The following is a 23,288-nucleotide window of genomic DNA, read 5'->3' as shown; positions in this document are numbered from 1 at the left end:
CAAACTTTCCTGACCTCACATCCTCAACCCCTGGCACAGAACACTTCCTCCTCTTCCTTGCCTTACCTTACTAGCATTCTCCCTGTTGAAAGAAGTGTGCTTGTTGTCTCATATGGCACTGCCCTTGGATCTGAGTAAGAGGGGATCTGCCTTTCCCCCTGGATTGAGAGGCCCCCTGCCTTAGGCTCCTTACTTAAGAGGGTCTCATTCTAGCCCTCCTCCAGTTGTGCCCATGCTCACAAAGTGAGGACTCCACAGGGCCAAGAGATTGGATTCATCTGGACCCTGCACTTTTCATTCCTAAATCACCCACTAGGAAAGCAGAGCCCCCAAATTTCCTGCCCTAACAGCTCTGAGTCTACTTCCAGGGCTTGATCGGGTCTCTTTCTTGCATCCCTCCTCCTGAGTGTGGGCTGTACCAGAGTCTGCATCAAGAATAGCCAATGGATGATCATTTGTATGTATGAGGCTTGGACATGGGTGCTGAAGTGTCCACACACGCTTGAGGCCTGTGGTGCACAGCTGAGCTGAGAGTGAGAGGACAGATATGAAAGACCTAGCTGGCCAGGTGCTGTGGCTCACTCCTATAATCCCAACACTTTGGGAGGCCAAAGTGAGAGGATCACTTGAGGCCAGGAGTTTGAGACCAGCCTGGGCAACATAGTGAGACCCCCATCTACACACACTCACACACACACAGAGACAGACACACACATAGACACACACACACACAAAAATTACCTGAAGGATTGCTTGAGTCCAAGCATTTGAGGCTGCAGTGAGTCATGATGGAGCAACTGCACTACAGCCTGGGTGACAGAGCAAGACCCTGTTAAGAAAAGAAAGAGAGAAAGAGTGAAGAAAGATCTAGTTTGGGCTTAATAGGAATTTTAAAAGAGAATGGAAGAGAGTCAGTATTCACAAGGGTAAATAAGAAGAAATACATACAGAGAAACAGCCAGATCTTAAAAGCAGCTGAAGAGAACAGCCAAATCATCTACAAAGGAAAGACAGTTAGACTGACAGCCCATTTCTTTGTTTGGCAGAATAATGTCCTTCCCACACAGGTGGGCCCAATCTAATCACGAAAGTCTTTAAAAGTAGAGAATGCTTACTAGGTGGGTCAAAGAGATGGCAGCATGGGAAGAATTTGATCCTGAGATGTAGGAGGCTATGTGCAAGGATCAGAGAGGAGCTTCTAAGAGTAAAGGGTAGCTCCCAGTTGACAACCAGTGAGGAAACATACCTCAGTCCTTTACCTGCATGTAACTGAATTCTTCCAACACCTGCATGAGCAAGGAAACAAACTCAAGAACCTTCAGAAAGGAATAAAGCCAGCTGACCAACACCTTGATTTTAGCCCAGTGAGATCCATTCCTGATTTTAGCCCAGTGAGATCCATTCCTGACCTGCAGAACTTTGAAACAATGAATTTGTGCTCTTTCAATCCAGTAAAGTCATGGTAATTTGTGACAGCCATAAAAAAATGAATACACTTTTCAATAGCAACAATGAAAGTCTGAAGACGTTAGTATATTTCCAAAGGGCTGAGAGAAGTTAACTGTTAGCCTAGAATTCTACAATTAGCTGAACTTTCATTTTGCCATAATTTTTGAATAAAGACACTAACAGATTGTGTTAGTCCATTCTCACACTGCTATAAATAATTACTACCTGAGACTAGGTAATTTATAAAGAAAAGAGGTTTAATTGACTCACAGTTCCACGGGCTATACAGGAGGCATGGCCAGGGAGGCCTCAGGCAACTTACAATCATGGTGGAAGGGTGAAGGGGAAGCAAGCACATCTTCACGTAGCAGCAGGAGAGAGAGAGGGAGAGAGTGAAGCGGCTGGTACTACACACCTTCCCTCCCCCAGCATTGGGGATTACAATTCAACATGAGATTTGGGTGCAGATACAGAGCCATACTGTATCACAGATCATCAAAAACCGAGTTTACCAACAATGGGCTCTCACTTATAGAACTTAAAATTTAAAGGATATATTAATACTTCAGGATGAGGGGAGAAATCAAAGAAAACTTTAAGCTGCAAGAAGGCATTTTGAGCAAAGAAACGGTAAATATGGACACATCATGATGACCATTGTCTTTATAAAGCAACATATAGAAATGTCTAATTTTGGCAATAAGACTGAAATAAAATACTGGAAAATGAACTATGTAATATGGTAGAGTGGTGACTACAGTTAAAATGTTTAATAGTCCTCACACTGGGCCAGGTGCTATGGTAGGCACTTGTAGTCCCAGCTACTCTGGAGGCTGTGGCAAGAGGATCCCCTGAGATCAGGAGTTCAAGACTGTAGTGTGCTGTAATTGCACCTGTGAATAGCCACTGCACTTCAGCCTGGACAACATGGTAAGACTTCATCTCTAAAGAAATAAATAAGTCCTTGCAAGAGGAGATTGGAGATATTAAGTTTATTAAGCACATTGACAATTAACAGAGCCACTAAAAGAAGAGAAATAAAGCATGTAACTTCCAAATAGTAGGCAAAAAAAATTGAATTTAAAAAGTCAGGGCTGGGCGTGGTAGTGTGTGGCTGTAGTCCCAGCTACCCAGCAGATGAAGGCGGGAGGATTGCATGAACCCATGAGTTTGAGGCTGCAGTGAGCCATGATTGTACTACTTCACTCCAGCCTGGGTGACAGAGACCCCAACTCAGGAAACCAAAAAAAAAAAAAAAAAAGAAGAAGAAAGAAAATATCAGGGAAAGTAGGGAAGGAGGAAAAATAAAGCAAAAAGAAAGAAAGATTAAACAACATGAAATGGTAGAAATAATTCCAAATGTATATGTGATCACAATATGTGTAATTTGGATTAAACTTGCTAGGTTAATCACAGATTAAGAGATTGTATTTTTAAAAACTACATATTGTTTGTAGGAGACATAACAAAAATCATTAAACTACAGCAAGATCAAAAATTAAAAAATGGAAAAAATGTAATTAGCAAACACTAACCAAAAGAAAGCTGGTACAGCTATATTAAAATTGGACAAAATAGGCTGGGGTGCAGTGGCTCACGCCTGTAATCCTAGCACTTTGGGAGGCCAAGGAGGGCGGATCACTTGAGCCCAGGAGTTCAAGACCAGCCTGGGCAATATAGTGAGTCCTGCTCTCTACAAAAAATACAAAAATTAGCCAGGCGTGGTGACACGTGCCTGTAGTCCCAGCCACTTGGGAGGCTGAGGCAGGAGGAATACTTGAGCCCAAGAGGTGGAGGCTGCAGTGAGCCGAAATCACACCACTTCAGCCTGGGCAACAAATTGAGGTCCTGTTTCCAAAAAATAAAATAAAATAAAATAAAATCAGGCAAAATAGATGTTAAGTTGAAAAGGATTATTAAGGATAAAAATAGCTACCTGATAATAACAGAAGGTTTACTTCATCAGAAATAGACATAAAACTAAGCCCATATGCATTTAATAGCATAGACTCAAACTATTTAAAGCAAAACCTGACAGAATTATAGGCAAAGTGGACAAATCCACTATCATAATGATTTAACAGCTCTCTCAGTAGCTTGTAGATGACCCAGTAAAAAAAAAATTAGTGAGAATATAGAATTGAGTTACACAGTTTTTATTTAATTTATATGTATAGAAATCCTCACACAATGAGAGAATACATTAAATACGCTGAATACTCTTAAATACACTGAGCAGTTATGTATATTGATCATATTCCAAATTTAACAATTTTCTTTTTATTTATTTACTTTTTGCCAAAGACCCTAGACAAGAAATAACTAAATTCAACAGTTTTAAAGACATTCTCAGTGGGTCTATATTGTCTGGCCATCATCCATTATGCAATTAACATATAATTCAATTGTAAAAATAGCTTAAAATAAATCTGTTTGGAAATTAGATATAATCTTCAAAATAATATCCCATGGGTCATGAAAACATAACAAAATAGAAAATATTTAGAACTGAATGATAATGAAAATAATACTACCACAGCTTGTGACATAAAGCTAAAATAGTGCTTAAATTCTTTCTAAGCTTAAAGGTTATATTAAGAAAAATAAAGGAATAAATCAATGAGCTAGGCAGACATCTAACATAAGGTAAGAAAAGAAAATCAGAACAAACTTGAAGAAAGAAAATATAAACAGAAAATAGTGAAATAGAAACAATATCCAGTGCAGACAACAATAAAATGAATAGCTGTTTTTTGGTAAAGATTAAAGACACAGACAAACCTTTGGTAAGACTGATCAAGAAAATATAAGAAAAGGTACAAATAAAGATTGTTAATAATGGAAGAATGTAACCAAGACACACTAGAGATCTAAAAGTAGTAACTAGAAACAGTTTTGTGCTAATAAATTCAAAATTTGGACAAAATATAGACTTTCTTAGAAAAATATAATTTACCGAAATTGATTGAAGAACTAGAAATCCTGAATTTTCTAATATCTATTAAATAGATTGAATTGGTATTTAAAAATTTACCTACCAAGCAAACAGGTAAATACAGCAGGCTAAGATGATTTTGACTTTATTAGTGAATTCTACAATATATTCAAAGAACAGATTATTCTAATCTTAAGTAAAATCTTCTAGAGAATAGAAATAGAGGGAACACTCCCCGACAATTTTTTTAGGGCAAGTATAACCTTGACACCAAAAAATAGAAAACAGTATAAGATAAAAAAATTATAGATGAATTAAATTATGTAAGTAGATGTACAAATTCTAAATAAAATATTAGCAATTATAATTTGGCTCTGTGTAAATAAGTAAATCATAGTCAACTTGGGTTTACCTCAGAAATGCAAGGATAATTTAACTTTCAAAAATCAATTAGTGTAACTCACCATATAAATATGTTAAAGGTTGTGCTCATTTCAATATATAGAAAAAATCACCTGATAGACAATTCATTAAAGGATAGCTACCAAAACAAGTATTTCATGATTAAACATTAGAATGATTCCCCATGAAATAATGAGACGATAAATGCTTCCTGTTACTACTCATCAGCAATCAGAGTTCCTGTCCAACATAATAAGAAAGAAAAGAGGGCCGGGTGCGGTGGCTCATGCCTGTAATCCCAGCACTTTGGGAGGCCAAGGCGAACGAGTGGATCACTTGAGGCCAGGAGTTTGAGACCAGCCTGGCCAACATAGCAAAACCCTGTTCCTACTAAAAATACGAAAAAAATCAGCCAGTTGTGGTGGTGCACACCTGTAGTCCCAGCTACTCGGGAGGCTGAGTCAGGAGAATCACTTGAATCTGGGAGGTGGAGGCTGCAGTAAGCTGAGATCATGCCACTGCACTCCAGCCTCAGTGACAGAGCAAGACTCCGTCTCAAAAAAAAGAAAAAAGAAAAAAAAAATGTGTTCCCTCTAGCTCTTAGGTGACTTGACTTGAAAACTGGAGTTTCAAATTGTCATCTTGATGTCTATTAAGATTTTCACAAAATCACAGAAACATAAAACGAAGAGTATCATATCTTGGCCAAATACAAACTAGACTTGGCTCATTTATCTGCTTTTGATGTAAATGATAATTTTGACGAATTCTCTTCAGTCAAAATAACTTGGTAACTTCTTACCAAATAAAATGAAAGGATCTCATCTGCTAAACAATGCTAAAAGAGAGCTGTGATTTGCTTACCTGAGATATGGAGGCTTTGACAATGAAAGTTTTTGGTCATTTCGATTTCCTCAAAATGTACAGAAGCACTTAATAAAATTTTTGACTTTATAGAAATGGAAGGAGATAGATTGCTTAAACACGTGCCTATAAGGTGGCTATCACTGAAGCTGGCCACAGAAAAGATGTTAAAATGTTGGCTTGCCATAAAATATCTTTAAGTGTGGAACAAAACAGCATGGGCTGCTTCAATTTGGAAATACATTGAAGATGAGAATGGAGAGAAGGTTTATGATAAAACAGAAATAAACCTGCTGGTTCTCTGAAACTGTCTGATAATCGTCGAAGAGGCCATAGGTAATAACTATTTCATTAGCTCTATTGTATACATTCTTTTAAAAATTCTTACACTTATTTTTCTCAAGAATATAATATAGCCTACAAAATTCAAATATGCAATAGAGCTAAATTGGTATACTAGAGGAAAGAAAGAAATCTTATGAATTTGTTGTATTTTTCTCACAGATATTATTTGCTCAGTTAGTCCCTCTATTTATTACTACTAGTTGCTTTTTTTTTTTTAAAGAGATAACGTCTTGTTCTGTCACCACACTGAAGTGCAGTGGTGTGCTCAAACTCCTGGTGTCAAGTGATCCTCCCACCTCAGCCTCCTGAATAGCTGGGACTACAGGTGCGACTTACCATGGCTGACTAATTTTTTTGTGTGTTGAGACGGGGTCTTGTTATGTTGCCCAGGCTGGTCTGGAACTCCTGGGTTCAAGTGATCCTCCTGCCTCAGCCTCCAAAAGTGCTGGGATTACAGGCATGAGCCACTGTTCCCAGCCTGCTATTTTATTTAATTGCATTTATGCAACAGAAAAAAAATACAACAGAATACACAATTCTAAGTAAATATCTATTTTTCATGTTTTTATGTTCAAGTAATTTATATGTTAGATTGGCAAAAATGTAAAAAGCCAGACATTTCTAACTGTTAGCAAGTGAAGAGTATCTTATATACCGTTTATAGAGTACAAATGGGTACAATTACTTTATGAAATAATCCAGCAATGTCTAGTGTATTAGTTTTCTATTGTATAATAAATTACCATAAATATAGTATGTTAAGACACATTTATTATCTCACAGTTTCTGTGGACCAGGAGTCCAGGCACAGTTTAGCTGTTTCCTTTGCTCGGGATCTCACAAAACTGCTATCAAGGTGTAAGTCAGGCTGTCTTCTCATCTGGAGGCTGACCTCTCTCAGGGTGTTGGCAGAATTCATTTCCTTGTAGTTGTATGACTGAGGGCCCTGGCTTCTTACTGGTTGTCAGCTGGAGGCTGCACTCAAGTTCTAGAAGCCATCTGCAGTTCCCTGGCATGTGGTCTTCTCCATAGGCAGTTCACAACGTGACAGCTTGCTTCTTCAAGGCCAGCAGCAAATCTCTAGCTCCAGTCTGAAAAGACAATCTTATATAATGAAAAGGAATCATGGAAGTGACATCCTATCATCTTTGCCATATTCTGTTGGCTAGAAGTAAGTCAAAGGTCCCACCTACATTCAAGGGGTAGAGATTATATAGGCAACACCAGGGACCAGAGATTATAGGGGCCATCTTAGATTTCTGTCTAATATATACAGTAAGGTTAAAGATGCAATGTCCTAGGATCTAGCAGTTTCCCTATACACAGTAGAGATGTACAAGAATGTTCATAGCAGCATTGTTTGTGATAACAAAAAATACTGTTCTATAATTTCAAATTTCTCAAAATATAAAATGATATTGTCAGAGAGACATTAGCTTATAAAACATCATGTACAGTAAGATAACACTTTTGTAAAAGTAACATACATAGGACTTCAACTTCCAGCAATGGCCTACTGTTGTTTTCAATCAACCTTTCCACTACAGAGAACAACTGGACAAAATATAAAAACGTTAATGTACTGAAGAGCTACCAAGGAAGTGAGAATTTGTGAGTGCAAGATCTGGAAGAAAAAGGAAGCCACCAGAGGTGAGCCTGATATTTGTCATCATTTTTCCAAAGCTAAGGTGATTGCTGACTCTGAAAGCAGTGGTGAAAAAGTGAGCAGAGCTTATGGTTGTCTCATGGGCCTTAGAAGGCCCATCAAAGAGAAGAGGCCCGAGTAAATAGCCCAGACTTTTGGATGGGACCATCAAGGACTAGCTAGGATTAAGGGTGAACTGGAAATAAATTAGTTTTCCTGAAGTCTGAAGACCAGCTCTGAATAATCAATCTTACCTCCTTATTGGAATAAGGTGATCTGTCTTCAGTCTAGCTGGGGTCAGGCAAACTTGCCCTTAAGTCTCTCCTGGTGAACACACCTTCCCTTTCCCCAGCCACATTGCTCAAACTCAACTCTGATCTTAGTAAACACATTGCAGGAGAATGCTGATGCAGCAGAGTGAAGTCCAGGACAAATGAACATTGCATAACCTAGGATTCAGGTAGAGTGGTCCTCTGTCTTCTCCTCTTCCCTGGGACGTTTATAAAGGTACTAATCTACCTCATCTCTTTTACGTTGCTTCTTGGCATATGTTTTAAATCTATCTACTATTCTGTGACCCCTGCTAGGCTGGCTTCAGTTTTTCTTTTGAAGCCACTACTCCATTTGCTCCCCCAAAGAATTCCATCAAATTTAACATTAACAATCATTTGCTCCAAGTTTTCGTTTGAGAGCACTTGAGAGTAAAACGAGTATTTGTGTTTCATGTAGTTTCTTAATTATTATTATTATTATTATTATTTTTTTTTTTTTGAGGCAGGGTCTCACTCCGGTTGCCCAGGCTGGAGTGTAGTGGTGCGATCTCAGCTCACTGCAGCCTCATCGTCAACCCCGGGCTCAGGTGATTCTCCCACCTCAGCCTCCCCAGTAGCTGGGACTTCAGGCGCCCGTCACCACCCCCGGCTAATTTTTGTATTTTTAGTAGAGACGGGGTTTCGCCATGTTGCCCAGGCTAGTCTCAAACTCCTGGCCTCAAGTATTCCACCCGCCTAGGCCTCCCAAGGTGCTGGGATTACAGGTGTGAGCCACTGCACCCGGCACTTAATTATTTTTGATACTACTCATACATTATCAAACAAAGGGGATGGGAGATAACTAAAAAAGGAATGTCCAGAAGCTTCTTGCATTCATGCTGCATGTGAGCCCTTTAGACACGAGGCGCTGACCTACTAATTTTGTAATACTCCTTCAGTCTTCAATCATTCCATCATTCGTTCCATCAACGCGTATTAGTTACCTACTTTGTTAGAAGCTATACAGAGGTGAACATCGATCCGCCCTGGAAGAGCTTAGCAAAAACAGGTTTGTACATATAACTTTCTCCAACCTTTGTTATGGTCTGCAAACCTCCTTGTTAGCGAGACCCTCTCCTCTCCCCGATCCCCGACTCTTCGCAGGCTGGGCGAGAATCGCGAAGAACTTGCGGCGAGAGAGCGTTACAAGACTACGTCTCCCGGCAGCCTCTGCGGCAAGCGCCGGAGGGGCGCGCGTAGGCGCTCGGGCCGGCCCCCGCACGCAGGCGCACTGCGAACGCCGGCAGAGCTGAGTCTTGCTGCTCGGTGCGCGGCGGCGGAGAGCGAGGCCTGCTGAGCACCGCCGAGGCGCGGGCCAGCTCTTCGAGGTTGTGCGCGGGAGCGGCACGGCGGGCGGGCGAGCGAGGGCTCACTTCAGCGGTGGCACCGGGATCGGTTGCCTTGAGCCTGGTGAGTGCGGGGGCTTTGCGGCCCCGGCCCCTCCCCCTCCCGCCGGCAGATCCGGGCAGTCCGGGAGGGACTCGGGAGAGGCCCTGGGGCGAGGGCGGGCGCCGGCCGGGCCTCGAGCCGCGGTGCCTGGGCCCGGACGCTCGCTCCGCGTCCGTGCGTCACGGGCCCTGCTGTCCTAACGGCCGCGCGGCCGGCGGAGGAGAGGGTGGGGGTGGGGAGCCCTGGTGTGATCGCCATCGGGAACGCCGGTCGAGGCGGGGCGGGGCGGCGTGGCGCGGCGGCAGGGCTGTAAGCGGCGCCGGGGACTGCGGAGTGCCGAGGCAGCGGGCGGAGAGGAGGCGAGCGCGGAGCCTGCGCCGCGGCTGGGCGGCGGGCGGGAGGCGGGGGTGGGCCGTGCAGAGCGCTCTGACAGAGGCAGGAAGGAGCAGGGGTGGCGTGTAAAATTTCTAACCCTGGCAAGAAGGGACCGTCTTGGGAATTCACAAGTTACAGCCCGGGTCGGAGCCGGCGGCCCGGAGGGAGGTAGGGGAAGCGGGGCGGGGGCGCGGGGAGGTGGAGACGACCGGCTGCAGTTTACAGATGTCATAACAACAGGGGCCTGGAGCGGCTGATTGGGGGTGTGGTAATTACAGGAATGACAGAACTTGGTCTGCACACCGCGTGTTAAAGTGGCGATGCGAGGGAAACAGCTAGGTATCAGATTAAGCTCACAACTGGAGGATAAAACTGAAGGATGACTGGAGTCAAGGGAGTCGTCATGAAGTAATGTTTTTGGGATTGGGTCGTGTTCCACTTTTAAGTGAAAGCGTTCAAAATATTTCGTTTTTAAGGTTTCAACTCGGAACAAACGATTGCCGAATTTTTGTGTTTGAGAGAGATGGGGTCTCGCTATGTTGCCCAGGCTGTACTCCCAACTCCTGAGCTCAAACTGGCCTCCTGCCTTGGCCTCCCAAGTAGCTGGGACTAGTCTCGGGCAACCACACCCAGCAATGCAGAATATTTTTTTTTCTGAAACGAGTACTGTCAAGTAATATTAACTTGAATTTCACCGTTTTTTTCTTAAATAAATGGTTGCTTAAAAATCTCTATTAGTAGATAAGGTGATTTCCCCCTCCTGTTTTTTTTTTTCTTAAGAGATGGAGTCTTGCTTTGTTTCCCTGGCTGATCTGGAACTCCTGGCCTCAAGGCATCCCCCCCATTACCTGGAACTACAGGCGGATGCCACCAACAAGGCTCATTCTCGACATTGTTTTTTTCTTAACTAGCTTTTGCATTTGTAATATTTTGAAAGCAGTCCGCAAGTTATTTTTCCCTCCTTTTTAAAGATTAAAGAGATGAAAATTTAATTTTTCAAAGGAAAGTAAGAATGAGTAGTTGTATTTTTACTGAAATAATATATTCCTGGAAGGCACTGTTTTATGGATAGATGAGACGTAAGAGAAAGTAAAGGAATTAACATTTATTGAGTTCTTTTTCAGGTATTGTGTTAAATGCTTTATATATATTAAAAACATTTAAATCTGAAATATCTGTTAATTTTTCTATTTTACAGATGAAAGCATTGACAATCAAATCTTAAGTAACTTACCTGAGGTCTTCTAGCTCTTGTTGAGAACAACCTTAGAACCCAAAGTTACTGCCATTTAAATTATTTCTCTCCTTTCATACTTTTTCGTTGTGTTTTCTTTATTTAATCCGTTCAATCAGCGAATACTTATAGAGTGATCTTCTAGGTTTGGAGGGATATAGTCGCCATCAAAACTCACTGTCACTGTTCTCATGGAATTTATAGTGTAGTGGGGAAAGCTAATATTACAAATATTGACTGCATAACATTTTATCAGTTATAGTTGAGTAGCAACTGTAAAGCACTCTACTAAATAGTAAAGGCAGTTGAAATGGAAGCAGACAACATAAGCCTTGAGGAATTTACAGTCCTGTAGGGCAACAAAACATACATTTATGAAAACCTAGAATAAACTAAATGGGAAAGGTATCACCTGAAATCACTGTTCTTGCATTATGTTATTTTTTTATTTTATTTTTTTTTTGGGGGGGGGGTTGTGGGGGACTTGCTCTGTTGCCCAGGCTGGAGTGCAGTGATGCGATCTGGGCTCCCTGCAGGCTCCCTGCAATCTCCGCCTCCTTGGTTCAAGCAGTTCTCCTGCCTGAGACTGCTGGGACTACAGGCGCATACGGCCACACCCGGCTCATTTTTTGTATTTTAGTATAGATGGGGTTTCACCGTCTTGCCCAGGCTGGTCTCGAACGCCTGAGCTCACGCGGTCCGCCCTCCTCGGCCTTCTGAAGTGCTAGGATTGCAGGCATGAGCCACCGCGCCCAGCTGCATTATGTTACTTTCTAAAGTGGTTCTCATAGAAGTTTCTTCACAGAACTATGATTTAATATACATCTTATCTAGAACTGATACATACCAAAAGGGGCCATGAAAAACATATTTTCTTCATTTATATCTAATGAAGAAATTTCTAATTTATTTATTGGTTCCTATAAAATACAGACCTTGGAGACAAATTCTTCCTAAGACCCCAGTATTAAGTTTTTTTTTTTTTTTTTTTTTTTTAAACAGATGACTGGTTTTATTAGATTGTTTTGTAAGCCATCCTGTTTCTCCATACTTTTGACTGTCAGGAGGCTCAGAGCTGTGTTCAATTTTTATAATTTTCTTTAGTCTCAACTATGTTAAAAATTATTTTATACATAATCTGGAATTGCTGTCAGTTGTTTCCTGGATTTTCTTTATTCTCTGTTGCTCTCGATGGTCCTTTTCCCTTTACATTTGAGAATAGGATTATATCCTATTGTTTTCATCTTCAGTGTTTTAGCAGTGTTTGTTGAATTAATGATAAAATAGAGTTTTAATGATTTATGAAGTCTGTGCTTTTAAGTCTGCCAGATTGTTTTTAGATGTATGAATACTGTGTATAAAATCAATTAAGACCTTTGATTGGTCTTGCAAGTAAAGATGACTGACCTAGTGATAAAAGATAACTCCTTGTTTTGTTTTAAGGTATCTTTGTACTTTGCATGGTGTTATGAATTTAGCCATAATACGGAAGAAAACATTGGAAGTGGTGAATAGTTAATTAGCTGATTTGGGCTGATTTCTCTCTTTTGCTGTGGTAAGCAGGAGATGGCCTCAGGCCAACTGGAGACCAGATAGGGCCAGCATTAGAAAATTTTGAGGTTGTACATTGGAAGAGTAGGGATGAAGACTATGGGAATGTACGTTTCTTTCTTTTTTTTTAAGATGTTACAAATCTACAAAACAGAACATGAAAAAATGGTTCTGTCCAAGTGCTGTAGACTAATTGGGACAGTTCTTGAAAGCAGGCAGTAATCCAGAATGTGGATAATGGGGATAATCTCCTTCATATAACAACAGTAATGCTGCCCTTCATATACAAAGATAAGTCTGCTTACTCATCATGATTGATTTTCTAGCGTGAGGAGGGATATGTGCTGAGTTGTCCATGAGTCCCTATATAGTCTGTGAGCAACGAGGCAGCTTGGGGTCAGAATAGGCGTTTGCAGCTAAGGAACAGAAAGACCTGCCGAAAATACTATCTGTTGATGGGTCAGGTTCTGCATCAGTTGCTTTCACTTAATTGTTCTTGCAAAACCATTTTGAGGTGGTGATTACGTGTGCAAGGTGATTGGGTAACTTGCCTTACTTCACAAAGTAGTGGAGTTGGGATTCAAATAGGGCTGTTTGTACTGTGTTCACATTGATCGTCAAAGATTGGTTTTAGCCGTTCAGTCTCTTTGGCAAAACAAACTAGATGTAGTTTGTTTAACACCATGAAATAATACTGAAAATCTAATACAACCATCGTGAGATTGTTCAAGTTCCTTGTTTTGTCAACATTAAAAAAATAAAAATTTAAAATTAGAATACCTGAAAAAGCAGCTGTTCCTTGTCTCAGCCTCTGCACTTGAGAAGCTACCATTTTCTTTCTCCTAGCTGTTTCTTATGTTTGCTTTCATATTTACAAATACAGTGACTTGCTTTTACTGCTATTTCATGATACAGCAATTATAGATATTATTGGCTTTCTTCTAAGTAAGATGATCCTTAGTGTTTCACATATATATTCACCTCACCTGCCACATGCACACACTGACTCTACCATCCTCCAAATATAGTTACAGGTGTTTATTAAACCAATATTTAGTGTTTACAATATTATAACTATATAAATGTTCACAGCTGACCCATGTAGAGTACTATGATATCATTTCTTGATAAATTTTTGTTTTTCTAGAAGTTAGTATTTTTTGTTGTTGTTTGCTTCATTTCGTGAGACAGCTAACCTAGAACCTCTTAATGCAATTAGGACTAGTTACTTTTTAGTCCTATTTCATAGTTGTTTTCCTGGGACTTCTCTTTTCATCATCCTTAAAATTATTTGCCCTCTCTAGTACTGGTTCCCGTTTACTGTTTCCTGTATTTTCTTTTTTGGTTTACTTACTTCCTTGGAGTACGTTTTTTAGTAGCTTTCTGAGAAAGGATACATGGAAAACAAAAACTTTTCTGACATCTTACATGACTGAAAAAAATTTTTATTCTGACTTCGCATTTGATCAATAATTTGGGTATAAAATTCTGAGCTGAAGGTAACTTTTACTTCAAGTTTGCAAGTCGTAGTTCTGTTGTTTTCTTTCTTCAGGGTTACTGTTGAAATCCAAAGCCAATCTGATTCTTCATTTGTATGTGATCTTCCCTTACTGACCCCCAATCTCTAGAAGTTTTTAGGATATTTTTAACCCTTGAAATTCCGTGATGATATGTCTAGGTATGGGTCTTTTTTTGTTTAAGGGCATTCCATGGACCTTTATAAGCTGGGAGTTCTTGTCCTTTAGTTCTGGGAAGTTTTCATTATTATTTTGGACGTTAGGTAAAAACAATTTTAGAATGAATTATGCTTCTCAGTTCTTGTCACACATCAGGTCATACAGGTCCTTTAAATTTTTCTCTTAAACTTCTGAGCCTTACTTCTGTTACCTCTTCCTATGACATTGTGGTTGGTAGATTCCTTGATTGTATATGAAACTGATAGGTGACAAAGTGCTAACAACCCTCACTCTCAGCGCCTCCTCGGCCTCAGCGTCCACTCTGGCGGTGCTTGAGGGGCCCTTCAGCCTGCCGCGGCACCGTGGGAGCCCCTCTCTGGGCTGGCTGAGGCCGGAGCCGCCTCCCTCTGCTTGGGGATAGGTGTGGAGGGAGAGGCGCCGGCGGGAACCGGGGCTGCACGGGCGGGCCAGTGTGAGTTCCGGTGGGCGCGGGCTCGGCGGGCCCCGCACACGGAGCGGCTCGCCGGCATCGCCGGCCCAGGGCAGTGAGGGGCTTAGCACCCGGGCCAGCAGCTGCGGTGGTTGTGCCGGGTCCCCCAGCAGTGCCGGCCTGCCGGCGCTGCACTCAAATTCTCGCCAGGTTTGGCTGTTTCCCGGCGGCGCAGGGCTCGGGAACTGCAGCCCCCCCCCCCCCCCCGCCCCCGTCTGAGCTCCTCCCACTGCGGTGGGTCCCGCGCGGGTTGAGCCTCCCGGACGTGTGCCGCCCCCTGCTCCGTGGCGCCGGGTCCCATCGACAGCCCAAGGGCTGAAGAGTGCAGGCGTGGCTGGGGACTGGCGGGCAGCTCCGCCTGCATCCCTGGTGCAGGATCCACTGGGTGAAGCCAGCTGGGCTCCTGAACTGGACGGGGACTTGGAGAACTTTTATATCTAGCCGGAGGATCGTATGTGCACCAGTCGGCACTCTGTGTCTAGCTCAGGGTTCGTGAATACACCAATTGGTACTCTGTATCTAGCTAACCTAGTGGAGACTTAGAGGACTAGTGCTCTGTGACGCTGTGTCTAGCTCAAGGATTATAAATGCACCAATCAGCACTCTGTGTCTAGGTCAAGGTTTGTAAACGCACCAATTGGTACTCTGTATCTAGCTAACTAGCACTTTGTGACTCTGTGTCTAGCTCAAGGATTGTAAACGTACCAATCAGCACTCTGTCAAAACGGACCAATCAGCTCTCTGTAAAGTGGACCAATCAAGAGGAAGTGGATGGGGCAAGATAAGGGAATAAAAGCAGGCTGCCCGAGCCAGGCAGTGGCAACTCCCTTGGGTCACCTTCTATATTGTGGAAGCTTTGTTCTTTCGTTTTTTGTGGTAAGTTTTACTGCTGCTTACTATTTGGGTCCACGCTGCCGTTATGAGCTGTAACACTCGCTGCGAAGGTCTGCGGCTTCTCTCCTGATAAAGCTAGCGAGACCACGAACCCACCGGGAAGAACCAACAACTCCCGACGCGCGCTGGCTTTGAGAGCTGTAACAGTCACCACGAAGGTCTGCAGCTTCACTCCTGACAGGGAGACCAAGAACCCACCAGAAGGAAGAAGCTCCAGACACATCTGAACGTCTGAAGGAACAAACTCCGGACATACCATCTTTAAGAACTTTAACACTCACTGCGAGGGTCTGCGGCTTCATTTTTGAAGTCAGTGAGACCAAGAACCCACCAGTTCCGGACACAAAACATATGTAGTCGAGGTTTTTATGTTTAGGTATTGTGATATAGACTTGCAAAGGTCTTTTTCTTAGTGCTTGAGAGTTCTTTTTTGCCCACATCTTTGCCGTTACTTGGTTTTATCTTTCTTTCTTTTTTTTTTTTGGATACAGAGTCTTGCTCAGTCGCCCAGGTGGGATGGTATGGTGTGATCTTGGTTCACCACAACCTTCTCCTGGGCTTAAGCCATTCTCCTGACTCAGCCTCACGAGTAGCTGGGATTACAGGGGCCCGCTACCTTGCCTGGCTAATTTTTGTATTTTTAGTAGAGATGGGGTTTCACCAGTTTGCCAGGCTGGTCTTGAACTCCTGACCTCAGGCGATTTGCCCGCCTTGGCTTCCCAAAGTGCTGGGATTCTAAGCATGAGCTACTGTGTCCCGCTGTTTTCTATTTTTTGTCAGTCTGATGGGTATAAAAGTGGAATCTCAGCTGGGCACCATGGTGTGTGCCTGTAATCTCAGTTACTAAGACTGACATAGGAGGATCCCTTAAGTTGGAGGGGCAGAGGAAATAGTATCTTTTTGTTTCAGTTTACATTTTCTGATTACTAGTGAATTTGAGCATCTCTTGGATCCATTTTGATTGTTATTTTTGATAATTAATTGTTTCGTTGTTTGTTTTTACTTTGCGTTTCCTTTTTGATTTGCAGAAGTTCCTTGTGGAGGTTAGATTTGAATAGTCTGTTCATATCACACTTGGAAAATATCTTCTCTAAGTCTGTCCTCCTTCCTGTTAGTTTTGTCCGTAGTGACTCTCATTGAACAGAGTCAAAATTTTGATGCTTTGTTTCTTTGATAGTCTTATCCTTATCAACTTTGTGTTCTTTTTTTGGAATTGGTGTTTTTTGAATATTGGAACTCTTAGGTTCTAATTTTCTCTCCCCTGCCCCCTATTTTCCATCCCTTAGTCTTTTTTGTTCTGTTTTTTTGAGAGATTTCCTCAGTATTATCTTCTAAGCCTTCTGTTGAATTTTAACTTCCATCCATATTTTAAATTTCATAGATCTCATTATAATCTTTTTTTTTTTTTTGAGATGGAGTCTCATTTTGTCCCCCAGGCTGGAGTGCAGTGACGTGATCTCGGCTCACTGCAACCTCTGCCTCCCCAGTTCAAGTGATCTCCTGCCTCAGCCTCCTGAGTAGCTGGGGTTACAGGTACCCACCAACACATCTGGCTAGTTTTTGTATTTTTAGTAGAGAGGGGGTTTCAGCATGTTGACCTGGCTGGTCTTGAGCTCCTGACCTCAAGTGATCCACCCTCCTCGGCCTCCCAAAGTGCGTCCAGCCTCTCATTCTTATTTTATAGTGTATTTGTGGTGTTTCATAGATGCTGTACTCTTTGGGAATATTAATGATAGTTTTAAAAATTTTGTTACCATTTTTGTCTTTTGCTACCAATTTTGAGACTTTCCCCAGATATCTGGTAGTCTTGTGGCTGTCCATTCATATTTAAGAATGAAGGGCCAAAAACTAAATTGGAAGCTCTAAAAGTGTGGCTTCTTGAAGAATGGAGAGAGTAGGCCTTTTTGTGTGTGGGCGGGGGGGGGGGGGGGGGGGGGGGGTGTGGAGGGCTTATATATTCATAGGTTTGTTTCTCTTGGGCTAGTCAGTTTCCCTGAGAGTCTCCAGTCTCTTGCCAGGAGAATGTATATCTGGCTGCCATGTTTTGAGAACTCATTTTAGAAAAGGAGCTTGGGTTTTTACTCTTGTGCTCATGTAATTCTGTTTTCATTAAGGCACCTCACCCCCACCCTCACCTCTCACCTGCATTGGAGCATCCATTTTAAGGGATTACTGAAGGATGGTTGTCTGGTTGTGAAGAGTGGAGGAGGAAATCTGGGCATGTGATGGCTGTTTTGTAGACTTTCAATGAACCTTCTGATTTTGAGCCCAACTCTTCACTACCTTAAGGAGGAATAGTACCTGGGTGATCTATTTGAAGCCTCCTGTTTGTGGGTAGATAGTGTGAATCAGCTTGTTTCTTATTGACTTCTTTGTCTGCAGGTTAGGCTTCAGAGTTTTCCACTTTGCTAGTGACATATAATTTGTCTATTTTATGGCTTCTTTTAGGTTTTGACATCATCTCTGATTCTGTCCTTACCTATTCTCTGTATGCTGTGGTTCTGGTTTATTTATTTGAAAAATATGTTTCTTTATAATTTTAGTATTCTACCATGTCCACCGTTTTATTTCTTTACATAAACTCTTTGCTTTCTGACCTGTTCATTCTTTCCATAGCATTTGAATGACCACCGTGTGCCCATTATTGATGATTCAAATTGAATTTCTGGCTTTCAGTTGTTAATATGATTTGGGAAGAAAAGCGCATTCTATATGTGCTAATTCCTAATTTGAAATTTGAAAGCCCTCATAAGTGTCCGCAAAATAGATATATTACAGTGGTTATTAAATTCAGTAATGGATATGAATTGAATGAAGGCAAGTTTTTGCAATTAAATTTTTTACTACTGAGAGAATGAGCCCTTTATTTTTTTTTTTATTTTTTATTTTTATTTTTGAGACGGAGTCTCGCTCTGTAGCCCAGGCTGGAGTGCAGTGGCCGGATCTCAGCTCACTGCAAGCTCCGCCTCCCGGGTTCACGCCATTCTCCGGCCTCAGCCTCCCGAGTAGCTGGGACTACAGGCGCCCGCCATCTCGCCCGGCTATTTTTTGTATTTCTTAGTAGAGACGGGGTTTCACTGTGTTCGCCAGGATGGTCTCGATCTCCTGACCTCGTGATCCGCCCATCTCGGCCTCCCAAAGTGCTGGGATTACAGGCTTGAGCCACCGCGCCCGGCCCTTTATTTCATCTTCTGGAAAGATTTGTCTTTTTTTTTTTACCGCGCCCCCCCCCCCAAAAAAATCATTCAACTTTTAGATAAGAGATAATTTTTCTCCTTCATAAAGACCTTAAAAATCAGAACTTCTGATGAAATAACAGCATACTGAGTTGAGAAAATACTAGCGAAAAGTACAGAAATTGTGTTTTAGGTAGGTTGATGACCTTTATCATAGTAAAAATATGCTTTCAGCTCTACTTTTTGAAAGTTTATTGTATAATTAGTATATTGCTTAGCATAGAAAATTTAGAAGATAAAATATTTCCATATACAAATTTTATATGCTGATATCTTTTTTTCTTTCTTTTTTTTTTTTTTTGAGATGGAGTCTTGCTCTGTCGCCCAGGCTGGAGTACAATGGGGCATGGGCCATCTCAGCTCATTGCAAACTCCACCTTCTGGGTTCAAGTTATTCTCCTGCCTCAACCTCATGAGTAGCTGGAATTGCAAACGCCTGCCACCATGCCTGGCTAATTTTTGTATTTTTAGTAGAGATGGAGTTCTGCCATGTTGGCCAGGCTGGTCTTGAACTCCTGGACCTCATGTGATCTGCCTGTCTTGGCCTCCCAAAGTGCTAGGATTACAGGCATGAGCCACTGTGCCCAGCTATATTTTGATTTCTTAAGTCATGAAATACTTTTCGAAAGTATAGAGAATAATGTAGGTTGGGTTTTTGTTCCCAGCATTCAGATTTTTCATGTTAGTGTTCTGTTTTCTCAATGTATTTCAAACGTTTCCTTTAACCAGGCCCTCATACTGGAACTTTTAGGTTGTTTACAATCTTTCACTAGAATAATCACACTGCAGTGAACAGTCTTGCTCGTTTTATTTCCTTTATGTACATACCAGAAGTGGAATTACTGAATTCAGGGTTTGAGTTCTCCAAGTCCTTGACAAATATTTTCCTTTAAGTGTTTTGATATTGAGAATGTCTTTGGAGAACTTCCCAGCTTGGGAATCTATAGATACTGGGAGTTGGGGGGTCAGAATTTGGGTCAAAGGTTATGATAAACCTCTCAAAGGAAAACATTTGAAACTGGGCTGTGAAAAAAAATACATATTGCCGTTGGATTATTGGTTAGAGCTGCTATAAGATGAGGCCAGAAATGAACACCTATGAATCATATGTCTGCCACATTGACTTCTCACAGGAAAGGCTTTATTGCAGGGTTTTTCAAACTTTCCTTTCATTGAACATTGAAATGCTGTTAATAAAAATAAAGCTACTCCTTAATTATCTTGTAGGAAAAGAATGGGTAGGATATTTCAAATTTTAATTTTCTTCTCTAATTTCTATTGAAATCTTAAACAGAACTACTACCGTTTGACTAGAAGCTGTTAACGTGAATAATTTATATTTTCAAATGAACTGAACACTTTATACTTACACTCACACTTATTTAAATTCATAACTTTTTTGTAGTCATACTTTCTTGTAGTTTTGGTTTTTAATAGTAAATGCATATCATATACTTTCTAGTAAAATTATGCCTGATTTATATGGTAGAATTAAGTGTATTAGCATTTCAAGTTGTTCCACAAGAGTATTAAGGATTTTAAATATTCAGAACATTTAGAATGTGTTTGAGATTTACTGATTAGGTGAGCTGACTCAGTGCACTGAATATATAACATCTTGAATATAATGAAAATATAAACTCACTGTTTTGGATTTAGATTGGTGGAGAATGGCATTGAATGAATCCAGACAAAAGGATCTTGCAGGACCAAGAAGTTTAGACTTGATCTAAGAAGTGGTTAAAAACACTGTAGTTCGTTATCCATTGAAGTAATACAGTGAAAAGGGTATTGAGATTAATCTGAGGGCTGTGTGAAGGATGAATTGAGAAGCAAAGAGTCTGAGGTTAAGAATGCTGGTTTAGAGCTGTTGTAGTTACCTAGTTGTCAGTTGACACAGACTTGAGCCAGGCTGGTGGCAGTGGGAATAGATAGGATCAGATAAAATCAAAGACTTTGGATAGAATAAGCAAAGTTTGATAATTGAGTAAGTGAACATGAAGGAGAAAGTGGGAAATCTCTTTTTGAAAGAATAGAGTGTGTTTCTATTTCACCACCAGTATTGCATCTTGTTTTTAAGTTTATTGCTTCTTTGGCTTTATTTCTCTGGAAAACAAGAGGAAGTTTAGGTGTAATGGCTTTGATTTTGAAGGCTTCTGATTCCTGAGAGGGTACTTTGAAAAGTAATTGATGGTAACTTACAGTTTTTAATTAGTAGCTTAGGTGATAACACCTAAAAATACTTGCTTAGGATAAACTAATTTTCTCAGACGATTACTTTGTTATTCCTCTTATCACAGACTTAGAAATTTATTTCCTTTCTTTCCTGCCAAAGCTGTCTTCAGTCCAACTTCAGCCTTCATTTTCAACTGTGTTTTACATAGTTTTAAAAATAAAACTTGTGCTCTACTATAGTGATTTTCAACTGCAGATGCATATCAGAATTCGCTGGGTTTTTTTTTTGCTGTTCTTTTTTTTTTTTTGAGACATGCGGTGGTACAATCCTGACTCACTGCAACTTCTGCCTCCCGGGTTCAAGGCATACTCGTGCCTCATCCTCCCAAGTAGTTCGAATCACAGGTGCATACCACCACACTGGCTAATTTTTGTATTTTTCGTAGAGTCAGGGTTTCACCATGCTGGCCATGCTGGTCTCGAATCCTGACCTCAAGCCTGCCCCTTGGCCTCCCAAAGTGATGTTATTACTGGTGTGAGCCACTGTGCCCGACCCACTTGGGGATCCTAAAAGGAAGAAAAACCCAGAGGTGTCTGCTTCAGACACATTGATTAGACTCTTTAAGAGGGACATTTGAGGTGTGTGTTTAAAAAATTCTCGGCCGGGCGCGGTGGCTTACGCCTGTAATCCCAGAACTTTGGGAGGCCGAGGCGGGCGAATCACGAGGTCAGGAGATCGAGACCATCCTGGCTAACACGGTGAAACCCTGTCTCTACTAAAAATACAAAAAATTAGCCGGGCGCGGTGGCGGGTGCCTGTAGTCCCAGCTACTCAGGAGGCTGAGGCAGGAGAATGGCGTGAAGCCGGGAGGGAGAGCTTGCAGTGAGCTGAGATTGTGCCACTGCACTCCAGCCTGGGTGACAGAGTGAGACTCCATCTCAAAAAAAAAAAAAAAAAAAAAATTCTCTCCCAACAGAACAAATGTAATCCCCTCTCCGTCCTAAGAGGGGACAACCAGTCTCATTTATGGATACTGGTGAGGAGATATTTATGTTTTAAAAATCTCTCTCTCTCTCACCCAAAGTCTAAATACATCCATTGAGTAATACAGTGAAAGGAGTGAAACTTAAAAATCTCCTCACCAGTATTGATAAATGAGATTGGTTGTCCCCCTTAGGGTGGGGAATCTAAATACACACATACATGCGCACGCGCGTGTGCAAACACACACACAATTTCTTAGAGCGGTTTTGGGTTCATAGCAAAATTGAATGGAAAGTACAGGGTTTCTGTCAACCCCTTGCCCCACGTGAATGTAGACTCCCCCACCATCAGCATTGCACAAGCTCCAGAATGGCTCATTTGTTACAAGTAATGCTGTAGACTGAATGTTTATGTCCCCTCACAATTCATATGTTGAACCCAGTCTCCAGTATGGTAGTGTTTGAAGATGAGGCCTTTGGGTGATGATAATGGAGCCCTCATGAATGTAATTAGCGCCCTTTCACGAGATCCCAGAGAGTTCCTTAGCCCCTTCTGCTATGTGAATACACAGTGAAAAAATGGTCATCTATGAACCAAGAGGTGGGCCCTCACCAGATACTGAATCAGCCAGGATCTTGATTTGGAGTTTCCAGCCTCCAGAACTATGAGGAATAAATTTCTATTGTTTATAAGACACCCAGTTGTTGGTGTTTTGTTACAGCAACCTGAACAGGCTAAAACAATTGATGAACCAACATTGGCACATCATCCTCACCCTAAGTTCATGGTTTACATTATGGTGCATTGTTAATGTTGTACATTCTTTGGGTTTTGACAAATGTGTAATAGCCTGCATTAGCTACTATTGTATCCTATGGAATAGTTTTCCTGCCCTAAAATTCTTCTGTGTTCCACCTATTCATCCTGCCTTCCCCCAAACACTGGGCAGCCACTGGATTTTTTGTTTGTTTGTTTCTGGTTTTACCTCTTCCAGAATGTCATATAATTGGAATCATAGCCGTGTTTTTTTTCAAACAGCTCTCAATGTGGCAAATACAAAAAACAGAATTGGAAAAGAGTAATATACACCATCACCAAGTGTGTTTATCCAAAGAAACAGGATCATTTGGTATTAGGAGGTCTATTAATATAATTCACCATATTTAATAGTTCAAAAGAGAAAAATAATGACCATTTTAATAACTCCCAAGTATAAACTATACAAGGGCTACACAGTGGGAAGTATGCTTTTACATGTTCTTCTTCACCTTATGAGGTATCATTATCTCCATTGTAGTGATGAGGAAACAGGCTCACAGAAGTCTACTATCT

At 41.4% G+C, this 23,288-nt stretch overlaps 2 protein-coding genes and 1 long non-coding RNA gene across 8 annotated transcripts in view; 2 read left to right on the top strand and 1 right to left on the bottom strand.

Annotated features, from left to right (window-relative positions):
• Positions 1-8,098, top strand: part of PARP9 (poly(ADP-ribose) polymerase family member 9) — a 46,502-nt gene extending 38,404 nt beyond the window's left edge. The window contains exons 11-12 of one of the 2 annotated variants that reach the window (XM_031663043.1): positions 7,543-7,645; positions 8,038-8,098. In XM_031663043.1, the coding sequence (XP_031518903.1) occupies positions 7,543-7,610 (68 nt within the window). In that variant the 3' untranslated portion in view covers positions 7,611-7,645; positions 8,038-8,098. Of the gene's footprint in view, positions 1-7,542; positions 7,647-8,037 lie in introns of those variants that run through there. The other variant, XM_031663044.1, reaches the window with a different exon arrangement.
• Positions 815-9,129, bottom strand: LOC108584495. Of its 3 annotated transcripts, none has more exons than XR_004182070.1 (3): positions 8,986-9,128; positions 6,777-7,086; positions 815-829 (listed from the first exon to the last, which is right to left on the bottom strand). It is a non-coding gene; the product is annotated as an uncharacterized LOC108584495 (long non-coding RNA). The 3 variants fall into 3 exon arrangements; XR_001899623.3 differs by lacking the exon at positions 815-829 and adding an exon at positions 843-1,286 and having other exon boundaries at positions 8,986-9,129; XR_001899622.3 differs by lacking the exon at positions 815-829 and having other exon boundaries at positions 6,747-7,086; positions 8,986-9,090.
• A 50-nt stretch (positions 9,130-9,179) lies between these two features.
• KPNA1 (karyopherin subunit alpha 1) overlaps positions 9,180-23,288 on the top strand; it is a 92,542-nt gene continuing 78,433 nt past the window's right edge. The window contains exon 1 of one of the 3 annotated variants that reach the window (XM_003894006.4): positions 9,180-9,361. The gene's annotated coding sequence lies outside the window, so the exon portion shown is untranslated. Of the gene's footprint in view, positions 9,362-9,579; positions 9,650-15,379; positions 15,543-23,288 lie in introns of those variants that run through there. The other 2 variants (XM_009200102.4, XM_017955208.3) reach the window with 2 other exon arrangements.

The sequence above is a fragment of the Papio anubis genome, chromosome 2, assembly GCF_008728515.1.
Source record: "Papio anubis isolate 15944 chromosome 2, Panubis1.0, whole genome shotgun sequence".
Lineage (NCBI taxonomy): Eukaryota > Metazoa > Chordata > Mammalia > Primates > Cercopithecidae > Papio > Papio anubis.
Note: the sequence above shows the minus strand (reverse complement) of the source record. Positions and strands in the feature narration are given on the sequence as shown.